We start from the raw sequence: 12,449 nt of genomic DNA, 5'->3' as shown, positions 1-12,449 counted from the left end.
CATTATTTCTATCAAATGGGATACATGTTTAAATGGACAGTTTCTCTACTAATGAAGGACATTTGAACCTCTGAACTGTACTCTTAACTACTACTTTTTAATAGTACTTTTAACTGAATTCTTTCACTGAAGTAATATGACTGGCAGATAGACTCTAAAATGGTAAAGATCCAGCAACAAAAATTAAGTCAGAGGAAGATAAACTGCCATTCAGTATCAGGTTCCATTTAATAGTCCAACTCCAATTACGGAAGACTGCACATTTCAGAGGAAAAAGGAAAAAGTTCTACCTATGAAAATGAAGACTGCTAATTTCAGTATTGTTGGTAGTCTTAGAACCAAAATGGCAGTGATTATACCTTAAAAAAAAAAAAATTAAATACTGTGTACATTATCACTGTGGATCTTCTTCTAAAGGAACAATCAAGTCTGAGAAGATTTGAGGCAACAAGTTCCCAATAAATTGCATGCCCTTATGTGTCTAAATTTAGTTTTTAAATCTAGCTGCTTTGCAGGCTCATTCATTGATCTGTCTATTCCTACGTGTTTAGAGGAGGGCATCTATAATTTTGGCTGTTAATGTTTGGTACAACAAGCAGAATAAGATGTTCAATCTCATCCACTTTTATACAGCAGTTACAATCATTCTTCAACAATTTTCTTTTTTCAGAATTGAAAGCAAGAAGTGTAAGAGATAACTTTTCCAGGTCTCTTCTTCCTCCAGTCCCTATATTCTTTAACCACCTTCATTCTCTCCACTGCACCACAGTATCCAACTGTCTTTTCAGCAGCAGTTGTCCTTCTGGTGATGTACACCATCAGCCTAGATGCAGCATTCAGTGGAAAGCCAGTTTTCCCATCCAGGAAAACCACACTATTATATTGTGATGGATAGTATTACCTACTGGAAGCATCTTAAGGCTGTGTATTCTCTTGTCCTGGCTCCCTGAACAACTCAGACATAGAAGCCATTCCTGAGGTTCTCACCAGACAGTTGGCTGATCTCCAAAATCGATCAGCGAAATGCTTGTACAACAAATTGGAGAAGCTCCCCAAGTGAGCCCAGGCATTCCTGTGCTGACTTTTATCTCACATTGTCTCTATTCCCCGCAAAAGCAACCGCAGAGCTCCAACTTGCTTTTCCTAACATCCCTGCCCGTCAGGCTGCTACCGACACCCTAGTTTCTCACTGGCTCCTGCTCTTCCTTCTGAGCCAACATCACTGAGGGCAAAATTTGATGAAGCAGCTGAGAGAGCTGTAATTGTTCAGAAATAGTATGACCTGGCACTATACACCAATGGGTGCCTAATGATGCAAGAAATCTATCTCACACAGCTCTATAACATCTTTCCATACCATTTGCCATGAAGAAATCTTAATGTTAATAATAACTTAATCCTATTTCTTTGCATTTAGTATGGCAGTGGTACAAAGAGAAAGAAGGCATAAAGCTGTTGCTTCCTTCTTTCTTATTTCCTTCCCTACCTCTATTACCATGCCCTAAGCCCTAGGGTATATCACCATGTCCTGCAGCCATAGGGAGGAGAAGATACAGCAGGTAGGAATTGTGCAGCAAGACTGATCTAATTAATTGTTTTACAAACTCTTTTATAGACTTTTTTCTTCATAGTCTAATTGGACAAGGATCAGCCACGCCTTGGGGGTGATTGGCTAATATCCTAAAACATCCATTGTCAAAATATTTTCCTACTATACTATAAGCAAGACTTCTCAAGGCAGCAGGTGTTTGGTTATTTACATAACTCTGCTACCTCTTCTGTGAGAGAGAAAAGTCTCTCACGGACTTAGAAAATAGCAAGAAAATCCTTGCTGGCAGCATTTTTGTATCCACATACCTCCACACAGGTTCACTGGCTATGACACTGTGCTAGAGATTTTGAGGAAATGAGCATAGGATAGAAAGTAAGGATGTCAGTGGCCCAAGCTCTGTAATAGAGAAGACTCTCCACTCCAGTCACACGTCAAAGGGAAAAAAAAAAACAAACTAACCCCTAAATTATCATAAATTTCATCTTTTTACATACCAGAATTAGTTAATTTAGTTGCAGAAAATTTATTTTTTGTCCCAAAAATTCTGGCTGACATCCTGAAATAAAAACAATGGCTTAAGAGATGCAGTCACAAATTGCTTAGAAAGTTGGACCGAAAGCAAACTTATCAAATTCCCAAAGATTGCCTCTAAGACACTCCTGCAGAAAATCTCCAGGAAAATGATTCAGAAATACTGTTGATTATACTCCATCAATTCAAAATATTTGCCCAGACTTTTATTTCAATGTTTCCTTTTCAGAAAGCTTTACTATTTTTCACCACAGTTGAAGTTATTGCCTTTCCAACAGAAGTGAAGGGCTGTAGATCAGTAACTTAGATAGAATCACAGCATTTCTGTATGTTATGTCCAGCTTCTCCCTTGGTCTCTCCCTGTCCCCTTCCCCCCCTTCCAAAAAAAAACCCAAAACCAAAATCCAAACCCTAAACCAAAACAAATCCACAACTCCAATCACTCTTGCACTCTTCCAAGAACTTTTAAAAGCAGAAAATTAATTTTCACCAATAAAACTGGTGAAAGAACTGGCAAATCTTAAGCTTTGTGACAATCCTAGTGTCAATACTTTGTTTTACCTCACTCCTCTCAGACACTGAGCATGTTCACCTTCTAATTTTATATAGACTAAGCAAGTTCAATATTTTATAATACTAAGTCTTTGAAAAAGCTGAAGTTACATGGTCTCGCTGGCTTCCTACACAAAAAAAAAAAAACCCTGGGTGTCATCAATCATCTAAACCCACCTCTGTAGGCACATGATGCTCCACTCACTAGAAAGAATAATCATCTGGTATACAAAGTGAAAATGCTCTTTAGACTATTGTCAGACTACAGAAATTACAGAAAAGTGATTTGAGACCACTCTGATGTTTAAACATCATGCAAAACCACATTAATTTCACAATTACTACTTGGAAATGAAATTTTCATGTGATGTATAGAGTTGAGGTTTTCTCTGACAGCCTGTCTTTCAGGAGGGGAAGGTAATCTCTCCCTGCTGGAGGAAACTACCAACAGTGTCCCATACAATGGCTACAGCAGATTGAAAGCAACAGACATCCATCTCAAATATCACTAAACAGCCCAGGGCAAAAGTCCCTACAGGTACCTGCACAGGCCATTTCTTTTGGGATCAATGCCTCTGGGAAGCTCGAGTTTTTCTAGCTGGCCTGTTTCAGTCTGATCAGTAAGAGCAGAGCAGTCTTTTCTTTAGACAGAAATGTATCAAATACAAGGTTACAAGTGAAATAAACTAAAACACAGACCTTACTTACAACAGCTTTCTAATGCTTTGATTTCCCTAATTAGGAACCTGGAGGCACCTGCCATGTGTTAGCTCAGAGAATTCAGCCTATTCAGCAACACCTTCCAAATGCCAGCCCTAAAGAAGAACTTTTCCTGGTCTCACCTTCATAAGTTTACTGTCCTTGCTCCATTTGTACCACAACGTGGGAGGAAGAATTCACAGCCATTCCAAAAGGTCACTGACTTTGATGATCAAAGCATTCCCTTACCCATCTCACCTCCTCGGCAGCAAGTCTTGAGTTTTACACCTTTAACTAGCTCCTACACTTCAAGATAATAAGGTTCAAAATACGTGTTTTGTTATGTGAAATCCTGCAGAACCATATATGCAAAATTCCACAGTTTAGTTTTTCCTAACCAAATCTGTTATTTTGGGTTGGATTTTTTTTTTTTTTTTACTATAGAGATCAACATATACAATACGTTTACAGTGCAGTTTAGGTCAATCAGCTCACTCTTACCATTGCACATATATCCTTGCCATCACTATCAGGGGTTCCTTGATTAAAGTGTACAAGTGTCATGATGTCCTAAATACCATAAACATCCTCTTAACATTTAGCTTACAAATAGCAAATCAAGCACACACCTTGATGTGCACCTTGATGCATGACACCAAGTAACTTTGCTTCAAGCATTTTTCCTTGGCTGTAATGAGACAGGAGACTCCTGTTATTTGTTTTATCTCTATCCTACAGACACATGTAATCCTGATTGTGCAATTTATTGAACGTGTTTTTCAGCATCCCTTTAATGGAAATTATTCATCTATATTTCAGTTCACTGCTGATGACAAGCAGATATTTGCAGAGCATAAGATTCTCCAACAAAGTGTTGTCTAGTACAAAAAGGGAAAGAAAAGCATGAAGTATGTGAATTGATACTCAAATATATTCTGCTTCCAAAACTTCATCTAAACTTTAATTTGGCAGGTGCTCTTGGAGGTGCATGATCCAAATATTGACCAGCACTAAGTTAGTTGAGGTCAGCTCCTGACAGACCACAGCCCAAGGTTATATTTGTATAGGTTCCTTCTTTGGTAAAAAATAGAAATATGTACAACTTTGCTCAAAACTTGCATTATTATGATCTAAATACCTTCTATGATGTGGTGTTTTTCTGTTAGCTGTTGTACAGCTATGTCACATCCACCAGAAGTGAAGAGTATCACACAGGTGGTCATCAACAAGAACATAAGAAAATATTTGTCTAACATGGTACAAGTTCTAGTCTTCAGAACCTCAGGAGATTTCACTCAACTTCACACCAAGAAGAAATGATGTTATGCCCCAGCAGTCTTGATAAATGGCACTAAGCAAATTTGCTCTGTTGTGAAAACTGGTTCAGATAATTTTATTTTACAGTACAAATTAATCTCAAATTGCTGATTTTAGCAATATATTACAATGGCAGGTCAATGTCTATCATCATCATTCAGTATGCTGAATCACTAGCATCCACACAAGTAATTTCATTTTAAAGTTCTTTAGAGATTAGCATTTAAAAAAACTTGAGGCTTAACCTCTAATCCACAAGTGAACTTTTTGCCTACAGGGAAACAGAGTGAGCTTTTGCTCCACTTTCTCCATATTAGGAGAGACTTGATTTGCCACCTAGGAAACTCTTAGGTTTTTCAGCCTCCCAGACCTATTTGTGCCAAGACACAGTTTTTGGCACCACAAGCATAAAAACCTGGAAAGTCCTACAGTTGATAGTTTCAGAATCGCTAAATTTGATTTATTCATAGATTTCAAAGCAAAAAACCCAAGAAAAGCAATCATCTTCCCTCTTCCTGTGAAGAATCAAGGCCATAGAACTTTACCTAGCTGTTATTGTGACAAGTTGTGTGATTGTAACACTTTTTATTGAATTGAAATGTTAAAAAAAAAATCCAATTCTATGCCTCAGAGCTTCTGTTTATATTCTGTTGTGGCCCAAATCAGGGTTTTCTTTTACTTTTTCATTGATATTCTGGTAGAACTAGAATAAATAGCATCCCTATGCAAAGCTTTGTGCAAATACATAAAAAGCAGATCCTCATAACAACAAACTGTTTAATGCACAAGATAAGGAAGGGTAGGGATGGGGGAAAATGGAGATAGACGAGTTTACATATCATAAAATCATATAATAGTTGGGTTGGAAGCTTACCTTTGAAGGTAACCTTTGACAGTTTACTAGTCCAAACCAAGATGGGAAGACTAGACCACAAAGAAAGTGATAACCATATTCCAGTGCCTTCCACCCCTACTGTAAGAATTGTGTAAACATGCGCTAACCTCTTAAAAATCCAGCTCCAAACAACTTGTCCCAGACTACTTAGAAAATCAGTGAATGGGAATAGGACTTGAAAGTGCCGTGGGAAGAGAACTGTCACCCAGACCAAAGGGATGAAAATAATCACATAAATATGACAAGAGCCCTTCTCTGTACCCGGGCGCTCACACCCTGAAAAGGCAATTAACTAGAGAGCAAGGCAGGTATTCTTAACACCTCCTGGCAGCCTTTCACTCTGCTATGTTTGTCTTCCCTTTCCAGCTATGACCAGAAACAGATAAAACTGAACTGTAGCTATGTATTACAGGTAGCAGAAAATTACTGATACACACACACACACACCCCTTTCTCTCTCCCATGTTTTCCTTTATCTGGTAAAACTATTTAATAGCAGCCAAACTTAGAATTCTGATACCATTTATTATTGAAAAAAAATTTGCTGTGATGGAAAATGCCACTTATATTAAGTTCAGACTTCCAAAATATTGTCCTTTTGTTTCTGCTACCATTTATTACATGAGATGAGGAAAGGTCTAGAGAACTTCTTACTTATCTGGGGAGCACGTGAGTAGTGCACACAATACCTTTTGCTGTGTGTTTTGTGACTACAGTACAATCATTGCTGGTTAAAATACACCAGAGAATTCCAAGGTGCAAAGGGCTCTCCTACATATTTTCCTGATTAGTTGCACTTTTCTGCTCTGCCATATTAATATCCACTGCTCAGTGCAAGCAAGAAAAGAAAAGAAAAGAAAAGAAAAGAAAAGAAAAGAAAAGAAAAGAAAAGAAAAGAAAAGAATCCCTGAGCAGAACAATCTGTCATTACTCATGTTTGAGACATTATAATTTCACACAGAGCAACAGGTAGCAATTAGTGCTACAGGAATTAGGGCAGTACTACGAATAAATTTATACTTCTTGTCTCTCTGCAGTGTTCCACCCCTCCCACCTTTACAGAGATCCTATTAAGGCTAGTGGATCAGGATGAATCCAAGAAGGTTATCATCACATGACAGCCTTTTCTTCAGGGCAAAGAGAAGGTATTACGTGAGATCATGTATGAATATAAACAAACCACTTCAAAGTCTTGTCAGCTGTCTCTCCCCCAAGTTATTTCAGGCAATGCCATTTCCTTTTAATTACGCAGCTTAGCGCATGTAGAAAAACAGTTTATTCTCTATGTAAATACATATCCAAACTTTAGTCCCATTTAGGATCATAGGACAGAAATTAGGCTGTAGGATTTGCCACTTATGGGTCACAAGCTTTGCATTGACTTGTGAAACTTTTGGGGTTTTTTACAGACACCGGCTCAGGTGAGAACTTGAACAATTCCTTGTCAAGTTGTTACATGAACGTTTTGTGATACAGCTTATTCAGCCAGGGGAAAGGAGCTGCTTCCTTTGACATGATCACAGAATGAATGGCACAATGGACAAGCAAGGCTGTTGGCAATTAGTAGGTAAAGATGAAACCTCAAATAATATCATTATATCTAACTAGAGGTCAGTGCAAATTAAAGTATAAACCAATATGCTTTAGAATCAATTTAAATACTTGTGAACCCCCATTTAATGCAGGGAAATGTTAAATGCCTCCATGGAGAAAGAGAGAAAGAGATTAAAGAATTAGCTCAGAGCAAGCCTGGAATAGAAGAAGGGTCAAATCTCCCAAGTCTTCAAAGTATTAGAAAAGAGATGAGATCATATGGCACTGTGCTTGAGGCTAAGCCTGGTCTTGGGGATGCCATCTGACTGGCTGGCTGGCTGGCTGCTCCAGAAAACAGCAGTCCTGCATCTCCTTTGCATCAACCCTGGTTCTTCTTTGGTCTCACCAGGAGCTGGTCCAGGCACAATGACTCAGTGTTCTCCTGCACTGGCCTGCAGGAAGCAATGGCTAGGTATGAACAAGGGGACTACCCCATTCTGCAGCAGCAATTACCGAGCTTGAATGGAGTGCAAGAAGTTACCCAAAGTAAAGTGGCAGCTCTCCCTCTCACAGGTGTGAAGCAAAGAACACAAAGATTTGTAAGTACTCTGAGTATCCAGTGAAGGCAGACTTTCTCTAATAATTCAAAAAGATCCTTTCCCCATAGAGAGAGCTGAAGAAACTGGCAAAATAGTCTACTCTTTACATTTTGGACTCAAATAATTGTCATCTAGTCTTTTGTAAATATATACCCCAAACATAACATCTCAATTATTCTCTTCTGGGCTGTGGGATTCCAGAGAATTTAAGCCTGCAGAGTCACCCACGGAGCAAGGGAAAGAGAGCATACAATATAGCTTTCAGCTAAATAATCAGCCATCTTCTCCTTGATCAGGCTGGCTTACAAGGTGAAGTTCAGCTGCACAAGAAAAGGACTCCTTCTCTTACAGTAATTAATCAGTATATGCCTCCTATAAAATTCCAGGTACATCCAAACCTAAATTCTTTTTCTCATCACCAAAATGACACCGAACCAGAGCCCAAAACATCCCTTGCAACAAGCTATAAAATTTTTTTGGTTTTCTGATGTTTTCAGTGGTTCAAAGCCCTGCTTCAGCTTCACCACTGCTCCTTGGTAGGGATGTACTGCAGTACCTCCACATATTGAAGTACACAATAGGCTCTTTGAGGAAATTCTGGAGGGTGGAAAGGGAAAGCCAGTGGAAAGTGATATGACTGTGTTTGCTCACAAACCAAAATTACTGAGATTATTAACACTAGAGCAAACTATGAAGAGCTATGGAAAAGCCTAATAAATGAGACAGTGTGAGATTAGGTTTGCTGTAGATAAGAAGAGGTGCTCTCAAAGGAACAATTTCAAATTACTCACACATTGATTTCTAAACTAGTTTAGAAATTTATTAGGAAAAGTTTGAGCATGACCTTCAGCAGTTTAAAAAGGATGTGCAGAAATGCAAATGGAATATTCGTCTGTACTGAGAAGCAGATGAAAATATGGTAAAATATTGCAGAGCTAATTGAAGTACATGCTTTCCATTAGTATAGGATGTCACATTTACACTGCAATTCAGTTTTTGAAAAAAACCACCTATTTTTTCCTGAAATTACAGAGTTGAAGGAGATGAACTGAAAACAATTCCAGAAAGAGGGCAAGAGATGAGAGGAAAAGGCTTTCATAGAAGTTAACATCTGGTGATAGCAGCAGTGTATGGGACATCAAGAAAGGGATGATGTTCAAGTAGCTTTATCTTTCCAAATCATGTTTCATTTCCCATTGTGGGATCTGTGAGGTAAATTACAATTCTATGCAGTAGGAGAAGTGATAGAAGAGCCTATAGTTCCAGACAGAACTATGCTTATTGTTTTAGAAATTTTGCTACAAGTATGGACCATGTTTGTGGTGTAGAAATATGATGAACTACAGCTGCCACTACTGCAGAGCTCAGCTCTTCAGACAAGAGGACATCCTTTAGAGATCATCAGATTAGACTGACTAATTGGCTGTTCTGTCCAAAAAAATCCAGTCTTTGACTTTTACAGCAATGTGATTTATTTTCCTGGACCGTATGGGTTTTTGGTGTTTGTTCCACATATTTTGTATTCATACTTTAAGGGTGGACTTCCCTACAGGGACTTGTGCCAAAGTTTGCAGTAGCATGAACACATGTAGTTTCTCAAGGAGTTTGAGTTTATCTATTTTGAAAAATAGAGAGGAATGGCATCCAACTTCAGAGACAGTGAGCATCAAAGGTTTTTTTTTTCCTTGGGTACCATTCATAGAAATCTCTCACAGATAGTCCACCAAACACAAATATTCCTGGTCCACAGGGGGAAATAGCTATGATAAAGACTTAAAATAAGTTGAATAACAAAGTGTACAATTGAACCCAATTAGCCATTCTCATAATAACAGGAGAAAGGGAAGAGAGCAGCAGAATGTAAACCAAATATTTAAATGCTAAATAAACCTTCTATTACAACTTATTGCTGTGTCAAGTCCGAGAAAAGGCAAAAAAGTTGATGAAGGGTGTACAACACAGGTATTATGGGGAGCAGCTGTGGGGTTGTTTAGGCTTGAGAAAAGGAGGCTCAAGGGGGACCTTATTTCTCTCTACAGCTACCTGAGAGGAGGTTGATGTGAGGTGGGGGCTTGTCTATTTTCCCAGATAACAAGCAATAAGACAAAAGGAAATGGCCTCAAGTTGTGCCAGGGGAGGTTTAGATTGGATATTATGAAAAAATTCTTCACGAAAAGAGTTGTCAAGCCTTGGAACAGGCTATCCAGAGAAGTGGTGGAGCCACCATCCCTGGAGGTATTTAAAAGATATGTAGGTGTGGCTCTCAGGAACACGGTTTAGTGGCAGACATGGCAGTGCTGGTTTAATGGTCAGACTTTATGTTCGCAGGGGTCTTTTCCAACCCAAGCAATTCTTTGATTCTATGGCTCTATGTAATTAGCCTGTTGAGCACACTCCCACAGGATATTGTTGTGTACTATGTCGTTTAGTGAATACAAATGTAAGTATTCCTTGTTTTTAATGTACCCAAGGCAAACACCATCCTCTGGCTTCTCACATGTCAATAACCAGCTTGAACTTGTGCTGTTAATCCCGTTGTGTATGTCCCACCCAACACAGACACTGTGCAACTGTTTTCAGTGTATAAGTTCAGTGTTGGAGCCTTTTATATTAACAACTGTCAAGTACATGATTTTGGGCCAGGGAAAGCGCTGCCAGTGTGGCAATTTGTGCCTCCCAAGACCTACCCAGTATGAATGATTCCCTCACTACTTCTCTCTCTAGATCAGTTACTCAGGAGGATACCTATTTCCCTTTCAATAAAGCCAGGCAAAAACTATTCCCAAGCTGTTAAAATTTTGATCATTCTTCTTAAAAAAATAAATCCATATGGAAAAAAGAGGTATTAGCTGAGTGGTAATAACAGGTGGGAAAAGAACAAGAACTGCTGCTTTTTTTGTCTTTCACTTAAATCTTTCTATTTTTAAACAGACCGGCTAGCTCTGCTTGTTATTTTTTAGCCATAAAGGGAGTTGGTTCAAGGTATGTTAGCATGATAGGTCTTGCCTCCATTTAGGCTGGAGGTATTACCTTTCAAGGATTCTTTTAATAGAGAATGAATATTTCAGTGTTCAGAAGTGTATGTGCTCTTTAAACTCTCTTTTTCTGACTCCTTATGGCCGCCTTGTTCGTAGGGAGGATTGTTAGGAGGTGTTCACCATTCTGAGCCCCAACTGACAAAGCCGGAGGCCAACTCAACAGCTACATGTGTGGAGTGTTTTAGTTCATACAGTGCTTCAATAAAACCAAACCAACCAATCAACCAGCAAAAAAAACCAAACCGCACAGAGGTGCGTGCGCGCACACGCACACACACAGAGATCTACAGCAGCTCATCTCGCAGAAGTAAGACAGAGAAGGAGAGCTTAAGACTGACTGATTAAAAATTTTAAGAGGTTCACCATTATTTATGCTCTCAGCAAAGGCAATCACCAGCACTTAGCAAGTGCCTTTCTCCACACATCCCAAATCACCCTAGGGTACGATATCATGCAATTCAAAATGTACATAAGTTCTGCACCTTCTCCAGTAGCACTTGGAACTAGCAATGGCCAAAGATAGTATTGGACTGATGCAATAGTACTAGGCAAAAAACTGCTCTGACATTTCAGATCCTCCAATGTATTTTAAACATAATCAGCAAAAGATACTTTAAGAAAAAGCAAACTCACCATTCTGGAAACTAGGAGGTTTTCCCTAGATCCAAACTATGGTTTTGTTCAAGACATCAGTATTGTTGAAGGAGAACTTATTCCTGCTCTGGCTTTGAAACACTCTGGCGTGCTCAGGGTTCAGGTAGGTGCTGGAGCACACCTGGCAAGCCTCCCTCTTCAGAGTGCTGAGCAATGCCTGCTGGAATGTGCAGTCTAGCAGGAACCTGGCACCGCTTGTTCAAACAGACAGGCGTGAGCCATGGGACTACATTACCCATAATTGCCTTCAGCTGGTTTATGATTACACCTGAAACCAGTAGAGGTGGTGTGGGAGTTTCATCTTAGGGGGAGAGAGATACGAAGAGGAGGAGGAAGAAGCATGTGCTCCTTGTGTGCCACTGGAACAGACTTAGGATTTTCTACTTACATACACCATGTTGCAGATATATTGAATTGTTGGGAGGGTTTCAAAATGTGGCCTTCTGGTTAAGGTCAAGTTAGAAATAATTAGATTTACTGGCAGTGAATACAGTGACTGAAATTGCTTGAACCAGTATGACCGGTTTAGGCATCTCTGTGTATGTGAGAGAATCAGACAGCTGGGTATAAGGAAGCAAGTGAAGGAGGGGTGGCCGTGGCCTTGGATATTTACAGTGGAGGGAATACAGGGACATTGGGGAGGGTGAGGAGGAAAATGTTCCTTTTTAACCTCATGTCCTTTAGGAAATAGCAAATTTTCCGATATGTTATATTGCAGGTGGGTTTTTCAGAGATTTAAGAATTTTGTAGAATAAAGTTTAGAAGGACAAAGGTTACAGGCACAGAGAGATAAGAAAAATGTGCCAGGAATGTCACAGGGACTTGGAGAAGGGATGATTTGCCTATCCTGTTTTTATTTGCTACCTGTGGGTTTATGACACTTAGAATTCACAGCTGAAACCCCCATTTCATGGAAAGAGGTTTCACAGGCTTTCTAAGCCAGCATCCAAAAAGCTGAAGTATAAATCAGACAGGATAAAAATATGGAGAAAGGCAGAATTCAGGATGTTTATTAATGACATAGTGTGGGCAATTTCCACCAAATAAACCATCTGCCAAAATAGGTGGTTCTGTTTGAT

At 39.2% G+C, this 12,449-nt stretch overlaps 1 protein-coding gene across 1 annotated transcript in view; it reads right to left on the bottom strand.

Moving 5' to 3' along the window:
- MACC1 (MET transcriptional regulator MACC1) overlaps positions 1 to 11,517 on the bottom strand; it is a 36,943-nt gene extending 25,426 nt beyond the window's left edge. The window contains exon 1 of the mRNA XM_032110098.1: positions 11,350 to 11,517. Within this exon, the coding sequence (XP_031965989.1) occupies positions 11,350 to 11,352 (3 nt within the window). The 5' untranslated portion in view covers positions 11,353 to 11,517. The remainder of the gene's footprint in view (positions 1 to 11,349) is intronic.
- Between the last annotated feature and the right edge of the window lie 932 nt (positions 11,518 to 12,449).

This window comes from Corvus moneduloides, chromosome 1 (genome assembly GCF_009650955.1).
Source record: "Corvus moneduloides isolate bCorMon1 chromosome 1, bCorMon1.pri, whole genome shotgun sequence".
Taxonomy (NCBI): domain Eukaryota; kingdom Metazoa; phylum Chordata; class Aves; order Passeriformes; family Corvidae; genus Corvus; species Corvus moneduloides.
Note: the sequence above shows the minus strand (reverse complement) of the source record. Positions and strands in the feature narration are given on the sequence as shown.